Raw genomic sequence first — 18,418 nt, 5'->3', positions numbered from 1 at the left:
AACAACATTATGAACTAACCGGTACCCAGGAACTCTTGACTCTAGCGGCATATGTATCAAAAGATGGCCTAGTCTGCCATCACTGGAAAGAGAGGCCCATTGGACATGCAAACTTTATAACCCCCAGTACAGGGCAATGCCAGGGCCAAAAAGTGGGAATGGGTGGGTAGGGGGCTGTGGGGAGGACATGGGGGACTTTTGGGATAGCATTGGAAATGTAATTGAGGAAAATACGTAATAAAAAAATACTAAAAAAAAAAAAAAAAAAAAAAGAAATTCATCATAAAAGAGCCAAATACAAGCCATTCTTTCTTTATTTCATTCAAGCATCACAGTCACCATCATACACCCTTAATGTAACTGATGACAGCATTTAAAACATCCATGGAGCAGGGGAAAGAGAAAGGCTGCTTATCAAACAAACTGATGCATCCATGAAAGCCATCCTCCGCATGGTACCAGGACACAGGAACCCCCTGGTCTTCCAAGCGCTTCTTGTAGAGCAAGGCATCATCCCGGAGAACATCATGCTCACAGCTCACCAGAAATGTGTCTGGAAGTTGAGCAATGACCTTGTCATCTGCTAGGAGAGGTGAGATGTTTACATCGAAAACATGCTTCGTTTCTAGATAGGCAGTCTCACTGAAAGGTTCCAGAAACTCTGGATGGAAGTTTTTGCTCTTAAGCCTTTTGGGAATATTATCAGAGCTGAGCCACTTGCTGTACTTTTTCCAGGTGTCCAGGGGCACACAAGATCCTGTCACTATGGCATTTTTCCAAGACAGGTCAATGCTTAGGTATCTACACATAAATGTAATCGTTAAGTCTCTGGTGAGCAATGGGACATTTTGTTTCTGCTGGTATGATGGTAACTGGAAATTAATGCCCTGCAAACCTGGGGTAATCAGCACTTGAGCTCTAATCTGGGGAAGCATGGCTTGACTAACCAAAGCCTGAGTGACAGTGGCCACAGTCCAACCTCCAATACTTTCTCCAGAGATCACCACCCGGGAGGGATCTACCCCATAGGTTTGAAGGTTCTTCAGGAAGTGGATGGAAGCATTCAGGCAATCCAGGTAAACAGCAGGATGATGATGGTCAGGAAGCTTGCGGTACCTAGGGAGAAAAGAGGGAATAGGGCATAATTATATACAGACAGGTCACTGGAGTCCATTGCAAACAGCATTATCTATTATCACATAAGAGAAAAAATGTTGTGCCAAATGACCCTAATAAAAAATGTCTATCCTCGTTTCTCTTACATGGACTTGAGGTAACCTATCTAGACTAAAGATGGTTAGAGATTTCTATTCCATTCTACACCATGATTCATGGAACAGGGAAATTCAAAGCTGTTGCCTTAGGAAGCACACAATCCAGTAAAGATCCAGTCAAGGCTATTGGAACCTTGCTGGCCACATCTCTCTCCAGACTAAGTTCTCCCTGATGTATTGAGCATGTGTGGAGCACTGATAAAAAAATCACTGCTAACCACTCTTTGTGTATTTTCTTGTCTACTTTCATGAGGAAGCTCTTTTAGATGAGCTGTATGCAGCAAGGTAGAAAATACTGGCAATGGTGACATCAAACCAGTGGCAACAGAACAATAGCAGAGGAATAAGAAGATTCTTGCAAGCAGTGGAGTTAGAGCCATGAGAACCAAAGATGGCCGATGGGCAAAGGAGCAGCCAGAAGCTTTATAACAATAGTGGCAGACTTGCAGAAACTGCCAGAAGCACTGTCAGACAGTAGTGGAGATGAGAACAGGACAGCAGAGAAAAACTGAATGCCTTCCAGAGCAACACCACAGAAACCTCCATCTTCAACTTGACCTTCGGCCAGCTTTGCCCACCCCACAACATTACACAGCCTTAATACCACTCCTCCACTCAGAGCAAGGCCAGGCTATGGTGTGTATCTATCATCTCTGTTCTTCCTTAAGTGTTTCATAGGTTTATCTGTATTTCTAGAATGTAGTCATTCCATTTTAATTAACTTCACAAATAAATTTCACCCTTTGTATAAAGTTTTGGCTAAGGCTTACACATGACTTTATACTATCTAGCTTCCTTCATGATATTGTGTGTTCTTCAGGTTTATTTACTCTATGGCTAAGTAACTCTACATAGGCACACAGTGCTCTCTAAATTCATATTCTCTCTACTACACTATTTCATGTACTACACAGCAATGAAGATATATGCAGGCTTTTGCTGTTTTGCAGGGTGTGAGTAAAAGAGAAACTTTATCTGCTCTCTAGTCAAAAAAAAAAATGTCCCCCGGCAAACATTCATTTCTGTTAATAAGTCACCAACTACATCAAGCTACTCACCCCACCAACAGGACCACTGAGTTTGTCTCATGGGCAAGGACATTGCCCAGACCATGGTAAAAGTCTGTAAGGGAAGGCACACTGTTAATAATTGTGACAAGAACCAAGCACATTCCACCACAAAGACATGGACAGAAGCCACCTTGCTGCACCTTATCTTTGACCTTTAGAGAAGTTCAGTGCCTACAAGATATTAAGGACAGGAAGAAACACAGGGAACAATATTAGGAATGACATTCAGAGGTGTAGGAAAGGCTAGTGACAAGCTCTTAAGTGTGTTTGTAAGGCTCTTTCTGGTGGGAAGATGACACTAAAACAGAAACTGAGACATGAAGTCACTGTATTTTGGGTTTAACAAAAAAGGAGATAAAGTGAGTGTGTTTTCCCCACCATGAGCCACACAAGCTGAGGAAAGTCCATGAATCTGAGAGTGTTATCAAAAGACAGAGATGTCTGCTACTATAACTAGTGAGGGAAGGAAGGAATCACACCTAGTGCCAAGACAGCCCTAAGGACATACAGGCAAATACAAATGAACAGGTGAGGGTAATAAATAAAACCATGCAAGACCTGAAAGAGGAAATAGAAGCAGTAAAGAAAGCATAAACTGAGGATAATCTGGATATGGAAAACCTAGGGATGAAAAGAGATATGTAGTAACTGACAATGAGAAAATTCAAAGAATCATTAGTTATTACTTCAAAAACCTGAACTCCACAAAATTGGAAAATGTTAATTTTCTAGACAGAAAACACTTATTTTAGTGAAGAATTCTGCCAGCCTTTCAAAGAAGAGCTAACTACAAGACTGCTCAAACTATTCTACAAAATAGAAACACAAGGTATTCTGTCAAACTCATTCTATGAGGCTACAGTAACCCTAATACCTAAACTAAAAGCTTAATAAAGAAAGAGAACTTTAGACTAATTTCTTTTATGAATACTGATTCAAAAATACTCAATGAAATGCTCACAAACTGAATCCAGGAACACATCAAAGACATCATCCATCAAGATCAAGTAGGCTTTATCTGAGGGATGGTTCAATATATGAAAATCCATCAATGTAATACAAACAAACTCAAAGAGAGAGTCACATGATTAACTCATGAGAAGCAGAGAATGCCTTTGATAAAACCCAACACCACTTCATGATAACAGTATTAGAGAAACCAGGGACACAGGGAATATACCCAAACATAACCACAGCAATATACAGCAAGCAAATAGCCAACATCAACCTAAATGGAGAAAAATTTAAAGCATTTCCACTAAAATCAGGGCTACCCACTCTCTCCCTATCTATTCAATATAGTACTTGAAGTTCTAGCTAGAGAAATAAGACAACTAAAAGAGATCAAGGGGATAGAAATTGGAAAGGAAGATGTCAAAGTGTCACTACTTGTGGATGATATGATAGTATACATAAGCAGCCCCAAATATTCTACAAGAAAACTCCTATAGCTGATAAATACTTCAGCAAAGTGGCTGGATACAAAATTAACTCAAAATATTAGTAGCCATCCTTTATACAAATGATAAACAGGCAAATAAATTAGGGAAACAATGCCCTTGACAATAGCCATGAATAGAATTAAATATCTTGATGTAACTCTAACCACACAAGTAAAAAACCTGTATGACAAGAACTTCAAGTCCCTGAAGAAAGATATTGAGGAAGACATCAGAAGATGGAAAAATCTCCCATGCACATGGATCAGTAGGATTAACTTAATGAAAATGGCCATCTAGCCAAAAGCAATCTAAGGATTGTAATCGCCATCAAAATTCCAATGTAGTTTTTATAGACCTTGAAAGAACAATTCTCAACTTTATATGGAAAACCAACAAACCCAGAATAACCAAACCAATCCTAAAAAATACAAGAACTTAAGGAGGAATCATCCCTGACCTCAAGCTATACTACAGAGCAATAGTGAGGAAAACTACATCATAGTTAACAAGTTGATCAATGGAATTGAATCAAAGACCCAGAGATAAATCCACATACCTATGGATACTTGATTTTGATAAAGAAGCCAAAACCATACAATAGAAAAGGAAATACTGCTGAATAGTAGCATCTTCAACAATTAGTGCTGGTCTAACTGGATATCCACATGTAGAAAAATGAAAATAGATTGATACTTATTATCCTGCACAAAATTTGTCCAATGGACTAAAGACCTCAACTAAAACTGGGCACACTAAATCTCATAGATTAGAAAGTAGGAAATATCCTTGAATGCATTGGTACTAGAGACACTTTCCTGGACAGAACACCAATGGTTAGGGTTCTAAGATCAACAATTGATAAATTGGACCTCAAGAAACTGCAAAACTTTTGTAAGGCAAAGGACACTCTCAATAGGAGAAAATTGGCAGCCCACAGATTGGGAAAGTATTTTCACTTTCACTAACCCTACATCAGACAGAGGGCTAATATTCAAATTTTACAAAGAAATCAAGAAGTTAGTCACCAACAACCCAAATGATCCAATTAAAAATGGGGTATATAACTAAACAGAGAATTCTCAACAGAGGAATCTCAAATGGCAGAGACACACTTCAAGAAATGTTCAAAGTCCTTAGTGATCAGGGAAATGCAAATCAAAACAACTGTGAGGTTCTTTTACCCAGCAGTATGGCTAATATCAAAAACTCAAAAGATACCACCTACTGGTAAATATATGGAGCAAAGGAAACACTTCTTTTTCAATTAGATATTTTCTTTATTTATATTTTAAATGTTATCCCCTTTCCTCATCTCCACTCCAAAAACTCCCTATCCCACCCCACCCCTCTCCTTGCTCACCAACCAACCCACTGTCTTGTCATTCCCATATACTGGAACATAGAACCTTCATAGGATATCTGACAAAGCCATCCTCTGCAAGATGTGTGGCTGGAGCCACGGGTCCCTCTATGTGTACTCTTTTGTTGGTAGTTTAGTCCCTGGGATCTCTGGGAGTACTGGTTGGTTCATATTGTTGTTCCTCCTATGGAGCTGCAAACTCCTTCAGCTCCTTGGGTCCTTACTCTAGCTCCTCCACTGGGTACCCTATGCTCAGTCCAATGGTTGGCTGACAGCACCCACCTCTGTATTTGTCAGGCACTGGCAGAGGTGAGGGGAGTGCATACTTGTACATCCACTTTGGAAAACAACTTGGTGTTTTCTCAGAAAATTGGGAATAGTTTTACCTCAAGACCTAGCTGTACCACCCCTGGGCATATACTCAAATGATGCCACAACATCTCACAAAGATACTTGCTTGTCTATGTTCATAGCAACTGTATTTGTAATAGCCAGAGACTGGAAATATCCTATATGTCCCTCAACTGAATGATAGATAAAGAAAATATGGTACATCTGCACAATGGAATACTATTCAGTTATTAAAAACCAAGACATGAATTTTGAAGACAAATGGATGGAACTTGAGAATATCATGCTGAGTGAAACAACACAATTCCAAAGGATGTGTATGGTATGTACTCACTTATATTAGCCATAAAATACAGGTACAATGTTATATTCCACAGACTCCAAAACTCTGAACAATAAGGAGGAAGTTTAAATCTCACTTAGAAGGTGGAATAAAATAGTCATAAGAGGCAGAGGGAGAGAATGAGCTGGAAGAGAGGGGGATGGATAGGGGAATGAAGATTCAGGATTAGATGTGAGGAAAGACAGGAGAGAAGGCTAGATGGCATGAAAATGAAAGGAAATCAGCAACTGATGGGGATGAGGAAGTATGGGGCATCTCCAGGATGAGACAGTGACCTGGGATAATGGATGTGCCTAAGAATCATTGGGATTGACTTTAGCCATAACTCACTACACTGGGGATATGAAACCTGAAGAGGCCTTCTTCTGTAGACAGAGAGGAACACTGGTGGAGTGATAGAGACACCAACCCACCCACAAAACTTTCAACCAAAAATGTATCCTGTCTACAAGTAACATAGGCACAAGGGGAAGAACAGACTGAGAACCACTCACTGGCCCAACTTAAGACCCATTCCATGGGCAAGAACCAGTCACTAACACTACTAATGATACTCTGTTATGCTTGTAGAGGGGAGCATGTTGTCCTCTGAGAGGCTCCATCCAGAAGCTGACTCAGACAGATACACACACCCACAGCCAAACAGTGGATGTCTTTTCCCCACTTTCTCTTCTATTAGATTCAGTGTATCTGATTTTATGTGGAGGCCCTTGATCCACTTGGACTTGAGCTTTGTACAAGGAGATAAGAATGGATCAATTTGCATATGTGTACATGCTGACCTCCAGTTGACCAGCACAATTTGTTGAAAATACTGTCTTTTTTCCACTGGATGGTTTTAGCTTCATTGTCAAAGATCAAGTGATCATAGGTGTGTAGGTTCATTTCTGGGTCTTCAATTCTATTCCATTGATCTACCTACCTGTCACTGTACCAATACCAGTTTTTAATAACTATTGCTCTGTAGTACAGCTTGAGGTCAGGGATGATGATTCCACCAGAAGTTCTTTTTATTGTTGAGAATAGCTTTCAATATCCTGGGTTTTTTCTTATTACAAATGAGTTTGAGAATGGCTCTTTCTAACTCTTTGAAGAATAGAGTTTGGATTTTGATAAGGATTGTATTGAATCTGTAGAGTACTTTCGGCAATATGACCACTTTTACTATATTAAACCTGTCAATCAATGAGCATGGGAGATCTTTCCATCTTCTGAGATCTTCTTCAATTTCTTTCTTCAGAGACTTGAAGTTCTTGTTGTACAGATGTTTCACTTGTTTGGTTAGAGTCACACCAACACATTTTATATTGTTTGTAACTATTGTGAAGGGTATCATTTCCTAATTTCTTTCTCAGCATTATTATCCTTTGAGTATTAGAAGGCTACTGATTTGTTTAAGATAATTTTATATCCAGCCACTTTGCGGAAGTTGATTATCAGTTGTAGGAGTTCTCTGGTGGAATTTTGAGGGATCTCTTAAATATGCTATCTGCACATAGTGATAGTTTTGGCTTCTTCCTTTCCAATTTCTGTCCCTTTGGCCTCCTTTTGTTGTCCAATTGCTCTAGCTAGAACTTCAAGTACTATATTGAATAGATAGGGAGAGAGTAGGCAGCTGTGTCTAGTCCCTAATTATAGTGGAATTGTTCAAGTTTCTCTCCATTTAGTTTGATGTTGGTTGCTAGTTTGCTCTATATTGCTTTTACTATATTTAGGTATGGGCCTTGAATTTCTGATCTTCCAAGACTTTAAACATGAAGGAATGATGAATTGTGTCAAAAGCTTTTTCAGCATCTAATGAAATGATCACGTGGTTTTTTTCTTTGAGTTTGTTTATGTAGTGGATTACGTTGATGGATTTCCATATATATTGAATCATCTTTACATCCCTGGGATGAAGCATACTTGATCATGATGCATGACTATTTTGATGTGTTCTTGGATATGATTGGCAAGAATTTTATTGAGTATTTTTGCATTGTTATTCATAAGGGAAAGTGGTCTGAAGTTCTCTTTCTTAGTTGGGTCTTTGTGTGGTTTTGGTATCAGTGTAACTGTGGCATAATAGAAAAAATTGGATAGTGTGCCTTCTGTTTCTATTTTGTGGAATAGTTTGTAGCATATTGGTATTAGGTCTTCTTTGAAGGTCTGATAGAATTCTGCACTAAACTGGTCCTGGGTGGGATTTTTTGGAGTGGGGTTGGGAAACTTTGAATGATTGCTTCTATTTCTTTGGGGGTTGTGGGACCTTTTAGATGCTTTATCTGATCATGACTTAACTTTGGTATATGGTATCCATCTAGAAAATTCTCCATTTCATCCAGATTTTTCAATTTTGATGAATATAGGCTTTTGTAGGAAAAAACTTTTTGAATTTCCTCAGTTTCTGTTGTGATATCTCCCTTTTCATTTCTGAATTTTTTATTTTAGATACTGTCTCCATGCCCTCTGGCTAGTCTGGCTGAGGGCTTATCTATCTTGTTGATTTTCTCAAAGATCCAGCTCCTGGTTTTGTTGATTCTTTGTATAGTTCTTTTTGTTTCTACTTGGTTGATTTCAGCCCTGAGTTTGATTATTTCCTACCATCTCCTCCTCTTAAGTGTATTTGCTTCTAGAGCTTTTAGCTTTACAGCTTTGCTGTTAAGCTGGTAGTGTATGCTCTCTCCAGTTTGTTTTTGGAAGCCCTCAAAGCTATGTGCTTTCCTCTTAGCCCTGCCTTCATTGTGTCCCATAAGTTTTGGTATGTTGTGCCTTCATTTTCATTAAATTCTAAAAAGTCTTTAATTTTTCGTTATTTCTTCTTTGACCAAGTTATCACAGAGTAGGGCATTGCTCAGCTTCCATGCGTATGTTGGCTTTCTGTTGTTCTTGTTGTTATTGAAGACCAGCCTTAGTCCATGATGATCTGATAGAATGCCTGGAATAATTTCAATATTTTTGTATCTGTTGAGGCCTGTTTTGTGACTAATTAGATGGTCAACATTGGAGAAGGTACCATGAGGTGCTGAGAAGAAGGTATATTCTTTTGTTTTAGAATAAAATGTTTCTACACATCTGTTAAATCCTTTTGGTTCATTACTTCTGTTAATTTCAATGTGTCTCTGTTTCATTTCGCTTTCTGTTATCTGTCCATTGTTGACAGTGGAGTGTTGAAGTCTCCCACTATTATTGTGTGAAGTACAATGTGTGCTTTGGGCTTTAGTAAAGTTTCTTTTATGAATGTGGGAGCCCTTGTATTTGGAGTATAGATGTTCAGAATTAAGAGTTCTTCTTGGTAGATTTTTCCTTTGATGAGTATGATGTGCCCTTTCCTATCTTTTTTTCACAACTTTTGGTTGAAAGTCAATTTTATCCATATTAGAATGCCTACTCCACCTTATGTCCTGGAACCATTTGCTTGGAAAATTGTTTTACAGCCCTTTACTCTGAGCTAGTATCTGTCTTTGTCACTGAGGTACATTTCCTATATGCAGCAAAATGCTGGGTCCTGTTTATGTATCCAGTCTATTAGTCTATGTCTTTTTATTGGGGAATTGAGTTCATTGATGTTAAGAGATATTAAGGAATAATAATTGTTGCTTCCTGTTATTTTTGTTTTTAAAGTTTGAATTATATCTCTGTGGCTATCTTCTTTTGGGTTTTCTTAAAGAAAATTACTTTCTTGCTTTTTCTAGGGAGTAGTTTCCCTCCTTGTGTTGTAGTTTTTTCATCTATTATCATTTGTAGGGCTGGATTTGTGGAGAGATATTGGGTAAATTTGGTTTTGTCATGGAATATCTTGGTTTCCCCATCTATGGTAATTGAGAGGTCTGCTGGGTATAGTTATCTGGGCTGGCATTTGTGTTCTCTTGGGGTCTGTACGACATCTGCCCAGGATCTTCTAGCTGTCATAGTCTCTTGTGAGAAGTCTGGTGTAATTCTGATAGGTCTGCCTTTATATGTTACTTGATCTTTTTCCCTTACTGCTTTTAATATTCTCTTTGTTTTGTGTATTTGGTGTTTTGTCTGTTATGTGACAGGAGTAATTTCTTTTCTGGTCCAATCTATTTGGGATTCTGTAGGCTTCTTGTGTGTTCATGGGCATCTATTTCTTTAGGTTGGGAAAGTTTTCTTCTATAATTTTGTTGAAGATATTTGCTGGCCCTTTAAATTGAGAATCTTCACTCTATCCTATACCTATTACACTTTGGTTAGGTCTTCTCTTTGTGTCCTGTATTTCCTGGAGGTTTGGGGTTGGGAGCTTTTTGCATTTTACATTTTCTTTTACTATTGTGTCAATGTTTGCTACAGTATCATCTGTACCTGAGATTCTCTCTTCTATCTCTTGTATTCTGTTGGTGATGCTTGCATCTATGACTTCTGATCTCTTTCCCAGGTTTTCTATCTCCAGGATTGTCTCTGTGGTATCTTTATAGTCCCTATTTTCATTTTTAGATTCTGAATGGTTTTGCTCAATTTCTTCACCTGTTTGCTTGTGTTTTCCTGTAATTCTTTAAGGGATTTTTATGTTTCCTCTTTAAGGGCTTGTAGCTGTTTACCTGTGTTCTCCTGTATTTCTTTAAGGGAATTATTTATGTCCTTCTTACAGTCCTCAATCATCATCATGAGATGTGATTTTAAATCAGAGTCTTGTTTTTCTGGTGTTTTGGGTTTTCCAGGATTTGCTGTTGTGGGAGAACTTGGTTCTGATGATGCCAAGTAGCCTTGGTTTCTGTTGCTTATGTTCTTGCCCTTGTGTCTCACAATCTGGTTATCTCTGGTGTTAGCTGGTTTTGCTGTCTCTGACTGTGACTTGTTCCTCCTGCAAGCCTGTGTGTCAGTACTCCTGGAAGACCTGTTCTCTCTGGGAGAAATTTCGGTATGGAGAGCTATGGCACAATGTCATCTCTGGGGCACAGATGCAAACCAGAAGGATCCTATCTCTGGCTTCTCCTCAGTTCCTGTGTCCCTTGGAGCAGAGTTTTTGGTCTTATTTTTGCTTACAGGTGTTTCCACACCCCTGTGATACCAGCACTCTCCTGTCAGTATTTGGGTATCCATATTCTATTTTTTATTCTAACTTTATTATATCTTTCTAGCAACTGAGACCATCTCTAAAAACATTCTTCCTAAAATTATTTGAATCAAATAATGAATTCTGTAGAATTCTTCTCTATTTGTCTCTATAACACTACAAGATAGTACATCTTCGCTATTCTATAGAAATCTGCTCAAACATGTGGGCTAATACCTAGTGACTATTTTAGATAGATAGATAGATAGATAGATAGATAGATAGATAGATAGATAGATAGATAGATAGATTAGTAGATAGATAGATAGATAGATAGATAGATAGATAGATAGATAGGCCTAGATATATGATTAGATATATAGGTATCTAGATATAGAGATAGAGATATTACAGGAAAAGCATATTAATAGCAGAAAAATTTCCTAAAATGGATTTCTCCTGAGCTTTGCCTATGAAAGCATATCCATCATAGATTTTAATCTAAGGCAGACCCATCTCATTAAGATTACCTGCTAGTTTTTAGCTTCTATTTGTTGGCTTCTGACACTGTGAGGAGAAAGTGAAGAGGGGAGGTGTGTGGGAGGGGTGACTGGGAAGAGGGCAGTGAGAGGGATGTAAAGTGAAAAAGTAAAAAATAAATTTAAAAAAAAAAAGGAAAAAGAAAAAGAATGTCCAACTACTACTGAATTAACTCCATCCTGACAAGTCCTCATGAGAATATGTGCAAGTTCTTACCTTTGCTGAGGACCATCCTCCCCACCACACATGGAAGCTCCTTACCCAGACTTCCACATACTGCACCTCCTCCATGGTAGAATATGATGCCTCGCCGGGGTTTGGAAGACACCTCTTTGGGCCTGAACAGCCTCACAGGGACTGTCCCAAAACGTGTGTCAGTCACTATCACATTTGGAACTTTCTTTTTTATTATTATTAGGTCTTGAAAAAACTGTAAAATTGCAGGCATGGAACAAATTCTCAGTTTCTCTAGTATGGTCCCCTGTAGAAAGTGGGAAAAAAAAGACATGAATTTGAGGGCTATGAGAGTGTGAGGTGGTTGTGTTGATGCTGAAGACACTTAGCATCACTCAGGTGTGTTCACCATTTCTTACCTGCTTCATACATGTGCAAAAGAGTCATAAGGACATCAATGATTGTGGATTCTTTTCAGATAGGAGAGAGTGTTCAATTTTTTTTCTCTAAAAGTCCCAATTGAATAATACATTGCTGTGATTGAAGTGCTGGCCTCCATCAAATCTCATATTCAAATTCTATTGCTAGTGCCAGTGTTAAGAGGTGGGCAATATTAGTGGAAATGGTGTATCTTCATGTGTTAAGTTCTTATGGGGTGACCCTGATAAATATCTTCATAATAGGCTCCTGAGGAGTGAACTTAGCTGGATTTTCTGACTTATGAACATAGGCCTGCTTGCTTTTTGTACTAATATAGAATATATATATATATATATATATATATATTATATATATATATAGCACATATAACATTGCTGGTATCATTGATCAAGGCCTTCCCAAACTCCAATAATGGGTACAACCATTGCTCCTTGGCTCAAGCTAAATCAACCAGTTTGAGGTGGCCCCATCAAGTCCACAGAGGTGAGAAAATGGACAGAGACAACATGGAGGTGACTCAAAATGAGAGAACCAGATAACTAAGACAAGTGATGAAACATTTTCATACTATTATACCTTATCCTGCAATTTTTTTAGCTTTTCAATGTTTTCTTAGCTCCTGTATCTCAAGGTCAATTTCCAATTATCTGGGACCATTAACAGTACACCCTGAGAATCATACCCTAAAGAAACCTTCATAGTCATACTATTTGTCATGGGATGGTGACCAAGGACCAGCTTTTATTGTCCTACTCATCCTCCTGAAAAAACAAAACAAAAAACAAAAAAAAGCAAACAAAAAGCAAAACTGAAAACAAAAAACACTACTTCATGACATAGATGCCAGATTGATAATCTCTTAGTGTTCTACAAATTTAGAAAAGCATCTAAATGGCATGTAGGTGTACTTAAAGACATGAGGATGGAGAGTGACAGCAGACACTATAGTAAAATTCTTGGAATTTGCTATGGTCCAGTAAGAGATGTATGTCTGACAAAGGAATTGAGAAAATTCTACAACACCCAGTGTCTACAAATGTAAAAGAGAGGCAGCTATTCTTGGACTCCTGGGATACTGGCAGGTTTTCACACCCCACCTTGCCATGTTTACCACCTACTGTACAACTAACTTGATAAAGAGAGGAACAATATGGAACTGGGACAGACAGGCACAAAATACTTTAAATAATGCTGAGATCATTTTTTTTTAAATCTTAGATAATCATAGGACAGGCTAAACAGCTGGGTACACCTTTATCCCAGGGTGGAGAATAGATGTGGATGAGCAACTACATGTACACTTCAGAGAGCCTATGGATTTCAAGGAGTAATAAAAATATTCCCAGGTAGACACTACCAAAGGATTCTTGCAAGCACTTCCACCTAAGCCTATATGTATCAAAGCCTCCTTGAAGCATCTCCCACAATTCATTTTTAAGTGTGGGCACCCACAGAGCATCGACAGTGACAAGAGTGGTCACTTTACAAACTACTGTGCCAAACTGGGGAGAACACAAGCAGGTTCATTGACACAACCCCTACCAAACAGTCTGACTGGGCCTGTATGAATTCTTTTTCACTATTTATTTTTATGTATATGAGTACTCTATGTGCATGTACACATGTATGCCAAAAGCAGGCATCAGATCCCATTACAGATGGTTGTGAATCACCATGTGGTTGCTGGAAATTGAATTCAGGGCCTCTGGAAGAGCAGCCAATGTTCTTAACTGCTGAGTCATCTCTCCAGCCCATGAATTTTTAATAGATTATTAAAACAACAGTTCAAGAGCTTAAGTACAAGAGGCAACCTGCAGAGGTGAAAAGGGCATTGCCAGAACTTACAAGTTAGCTAAATTAAAATCCCCAGTTTCTAGGGTTGGGTTGTCCTACAAATTGTTGGCCAGGGAGATACATGAGGCCTATAAAACATAAAAGCTCTGACCACTGCTGTTGGATACATGCCAGGCCTAGATAGTAAGACTCATGCTAAAAAGACCACATGGTCTGATTGTAGTATATAGAGAAATAAAGCTGGGCTGGAGGTGGAAGTTCTCTCCTTACTGGCTATCTTTCATAGTGCCAGAAGGTGTTATGTGTGTTGCTGGGGGAGAAATGCATTCAAAAGCCCGGTTCATATGTAGAGTACCAAATATTTCCCCACCGTGTGGTGTGGGAATAGTAAGACCTTCCTGCTGCCATGCCACACCTAGAGGGCTGCTAGCTGTCACACTGTGTAGCATGAGCAGAGTAAGTCACCCAGAGACCCACCAACCACCACATGGCCCACATGAAGCTGTAGTCACCGCAATGTGTAAGTATGTGGTGAACAAATGAGAGAGAAATAGAAGCAGAACAATGTGAGCATTATGAAGAGAAACAGAACTGGATATATGAGAGTAGAGAGGAATAACCTGTTGTGAATAGCTATCCCTGCCACCAAAAGCCACTGTGAAGTTCCAGCCCATGCTGCTGCTGATGGCTATCTCTGAGACCATGACCATGCAGTGTCAGAGGTCAGTGTGGATGTCCATGGCTCCACCCCTATATTACCTCTGTAGACTATGGGAACATCCATAGTTTGGGAAGCCACCTGGGACCACATAGAAATCCAAGGGCTGTGCAGAACTGGCCATACCCCTCACTGGCTGCAGCACTCTGGAGAATGGCCCCATGGAAGACTAGTCCCTGCACCTCACCCAGGCAATACAGTAGAGCTGGCCTTGGTGGCTGGATCACAGGTGAGCTAGCTCTAGGACATGAGTGTGGAAGAGCTGACCCTGCCACTAGTCTGCCATGAGGTGGTACTGATGCAAAGATGATAACTCCCCTCCTCCCCACCATTCACTACCTGTGGCAGTCAGCAGAGCTGGACCCAGGCTCATGAGAGCAGGAGAGTGTGACCTATGCCTCACCTGTGCAACATAGGAGAGCTGGCCCTGGTGGCGGGGGCACAGGTGAGCTGACTCAGAGGGATAGTGCCAGTAAGAGCTGGCCCCATCACTCATCTCCCATGAGGGGGAGTGGACTTGGGGGTGATGTTCTCCCCTGACTCACCCCTCACACCCTCTCATAGTCAGGAGAGCTCCCCTAAGTTCATCAAAGTGGAAGAGCTATCACTACCCCTTCACTGGTACTCAGGAAAGGAGGCCCTGTACATCACCTGGACAACATAGTGGAGCTGGCCCTGGTGGTGAAGGCAGAGCTTTGGGCCAGATGGACCTCCATGACACAGAGCAACAGCAGGATAACCGGGAGGTAACCCAGTGAGAATCCAGTATTTATGTGATAGAAGACAAAGATGCCAAACCAGACCAACAACTCATTACGATGAACATTGGCAAGTGAAGCTATGTGGACAGATGTGTATAGTGTGGGGCAAACTGTGACACACTACATTTCTGTGATGAAAAACAAAAGGGAGGAGGGGATCAAGGAAATTATTCTTAATGATACTATGATACACTCATAGATCAGAGCCTAGCATAATTGTCACCAGAAAGGCCTCATCCAGCAACTGATGTGAACAGACAAGAGACCCATAGCCAAAGAGTAGGCAGAGTTCAGGGAATCCTGAGGAATAGAGAAAGGAAGAATTATAGGAGCCAGAAGAATCAAGGAAACCACAAAAAACCCACAGAATTAACTAATCAGGCCTCGTAGAGCTATTAGAGAGTGATTTAACAACAAGGGAGCTTGTATAAGTCTGTATATTTGTTTCAGGTGTGTACTTTGGTGGTTTTGTGGAAGTCCTAAAAAATGCTAACTAGGACTGTCTCTGATTCTTTTGTCTGCTTTTGGGACCCTTTTCCTCCTACTCGATTGTCTTGTCCAGCCTTACTATGAAGGGATGTGCCTACACTTACTGCAATGTAATATGTGCAATTTCTATGATATCTCTTGGAGGCCTGCCTTTATCTACAGGGTACATCTCCTGGGAACACATGTAGCAAAACAGCATCAGCAGGTGCTTAGGGACTATTTCTATATTGAAGCAGTAAGGTTGGAAAGTTCCACATATTTCTGTACGTTGAGAGACCCAAGATCCTCATTTGTATTGCCAGAAGTTCAAATTAGCCTGTAATCCTTACTTGTTCCTCTAACGTGACCCATTGTTCATGGTTTAAAAAAAAATCCTCACAGGAGAGGAATATAAGTTTTTACCACTTATCAAAACCTATGGAGTCTTATCAAGTGTCATCTTAGGCTTTCACCAACCTGGTGATTCAGATGCCATTGCTTCATATCTGATGAGAACTTTGAGGCAAAAAGAAGTTAACCAATGGCTATTGTGTCAGTGAGAACACAGCAGCATGCTACCCAGAAAACCTGGCTAAACACTTGTCACAATTTCCCCTGCAGTTAGCTGTCTTCTGAGGTAATCACTGTGAACTTTCTAGCTACTACTAGAATTCCACTTAGAATTGGAACATCAGAACTCAATCCTATAGCCCACTTCTCATATAAGCCAAACTTGTTTCTTGTCCTAAACCCAGATGGGGATGACCCCAATTCAGATGGCTATCCCAGAGCACAATTGTCCAGTGCAACTACACTAGAGGGCTAGATAAATCTATTACATGGATATCATCAAAGACAGCTTGATCTGCATTTGAAACAAAGCTGAGTAAATTCATCTCTATCCTCACAGTCTCATGTGGATGAAAGGAAGTCATCTGGAGACAAAGACATGGAAAAATGGAGAAAGAGGAGGCTGTGGCTGAAGGTGCTTTTATATCTATCAGGCCTTAATGTGCAGTAACTGGGTCTGAAATTATTTTCTTAGTCTGCAGAAAAGAGCTTCATAGACAATAGTAGTGATGCTTCTTATAGTTTCTGTCCTCAGGAGATGGAGTAGGGATGGCAAGTATAGGGCTAAGGCTAGGCTAGACTACATTGTGAGCTGCCACCTCAAGGAAAAAGAAAAATAGCAGAGTTGGGCATGGTGGCACACACCTTTAATCCCAGCACTTTGTAGGCAGAGGCAGGCAGATTTCTGAGTTCTAGGCCAGCCTGGTCTACAGAGTGAGTTCCAGGATAGCCAGGGCTATACAGAGAAGTCCTGTCTCAAAAACAAAACAAAACAAAACAAAAACAATTAGCAAAATAGCAAGTTGAAGGGAGGAGAAAGAAAAAAGAAGGAAGTAAAGAAGAAGGTGAAATGTGTAGTAAATAAAAGGGGGAAGAGTCTTGGAATTCCCTTTCCCCACTGAGCCACACACAAGCTGCTCTGAGGCTCCCGGACACATATATAGCAAAGGACTTTCTTGTCTAACTTCAGTGGAGCAAGATGCCCTTAATCCTCAAAAGACTTGAGGTCCCAGGGAGATGGGAAGCCAGGTGGTGGAGAGCATCCATTTGGAGACAAGGGAGAGGAGAAATGGGATGAGGAACTGTGAGACGGGGTACTGGAAAGGGGCAGCAGCTAGATTTTAAATATAAATAAATAAATAAAGGAGGAGGAGGAATAAGGACGGGGAAGATGATGAGGGGTAGGATATGAAAGACTTCCCCAACCCAGTTTTAGGAGAATCTTGAGAATGAAGAGAGAGACATGAGAGGGAAAAAGTAAGGTACAAAGAACACCCACCAATTCATGGTACGGCCCAAGGGAAGACTCACCAAAGTTATGAAATACTGGAAAATCAAATGCAAAATCCATAACTTGACTGGATGCTTCAGGGTAGGTGGAATTTCAATAGTGAGAAGGTGCTGGATGAAAACCCATACAAAGACTCCCAGGAAGAATGTGAGCAGCCCTCCTATCAGCACTAGCCAAAAATCAGCCATGATCCAGATGCTCCAGAGGCCCTAGGAACTGCTGTCATGAAGACCTTATCTCAGAACTTGTGGAAAGAGCACGGGATCTAGTTTTACCAACAGCTGCCGTCACACACTCAGAATACATCTGACACAGTCACCTGACCAGTTTCTCAGCAATCCACCTAAGTCAGCCAATGAAGAGGCAGAAAGTTTTGCTCCAGAGAGACAAAAAGACTGAAAAATTTTCTCCTAACTTTCCAAGGAAAATCTGAGAATAGGACTTCCGCAGAACACTAGGATCACAGATTCGCAGCATCCCGAAAACTGTGGCTCCAGGATGAGGTCTGATGTGGCTTATGCAATCCTAATATCCTGACCCTTCAATTGTATGTATCTCGTTAAAAAAAAAAAGAGTCTGGCTAGAGTAAGCAAAGAATTTCCCAACCCAACTCCTTGGTTCACTGTGTTCCTACTGTTTAGGGTTTCAAAGCAGGACGCAGATATTTTCAGAGAATCTTCTGATTAAAAGCATCAAGTAGTAACCAGGAAGATGTTCAGCAGGTGAAATAAAGTACTTGCCACCAAATCTCACAACTTGAGTTGATGTGGAAGACACACATGCTGGAAACAGAGAACTGAATTCCATGTTTTTCTCTGACCAGCACAC

General features: G+C 40.1%; 1 protein-coding gene across 1 annotated transcript; it reads right to left on the bottom strand.

Annotated features, from left to right (window-relative positions):
• Positions 1 to 341: 341 nt before the first annotated feature.
• On the bottom strand, positions 342 to 17,778 carry LOC110293674 (arylacetamide deacetylase-like 4). Its single transcript, XM_021161546.1, has 4 exons — positions 17,611 to 17,778; positions 11,635 to 11,854; positions 2,333 to 2,396; positions 342 to 1,116 (listed from the first exon to the last, which is right to left on the bottom strand). Exons 1-4 carry the CDS (start codon positions 17,776 to 17,778, stop codon positions 342 to 344), a joined length of 1,227 nt encoding a protein of 408 aa, XP_021017205.1.
• Between the last annotated feature and the right edge of the window lie 640 nt (positions 17,779 to 18,418).

The sequence above is a fragment of the Mus caroli genome, unplaced genomic scaffold (genome assembly GCF_978045245.1).
Source record: "Mus caroli unplaced genomic scaffold, Mus_caroli_1 scaffold_6, whole genome shotgun sequence".
Taxonomy (NCBI): Eukaryota; Metazoa; Chordata; class Mammalia; order Rodentia; family Muridae; genus Mus; species Mus caroli.
Note: the sequence above shows the minus strand (reverse complement) of the source record. Positions and strands in the feature narration are given on the sequence as shown.

Coding starts and splice junctions, on each gene's coding strand:
- LOC110293674 (XM_021161546.1), bottom strand. CDS start 17,778: ATGGCTGATTTTTGGCTAGTGCTGATAGGAGGGCTGCTCACATTCTTC. Junction 11,855..17,610: donor TCCAGTATTTCATAACTTTG/GTGAGTCTTCCC, acceptor CACTTTCTACAG/GGGACCATACTAGAGAAACT. Junction 2,397..11,634: donor TGCAGTATGTGGAAGTCTGG/GTAAGGAGCTTC, acceptor CTTCCCTTACAG/ACTTTTACCATGGTCTGGGC.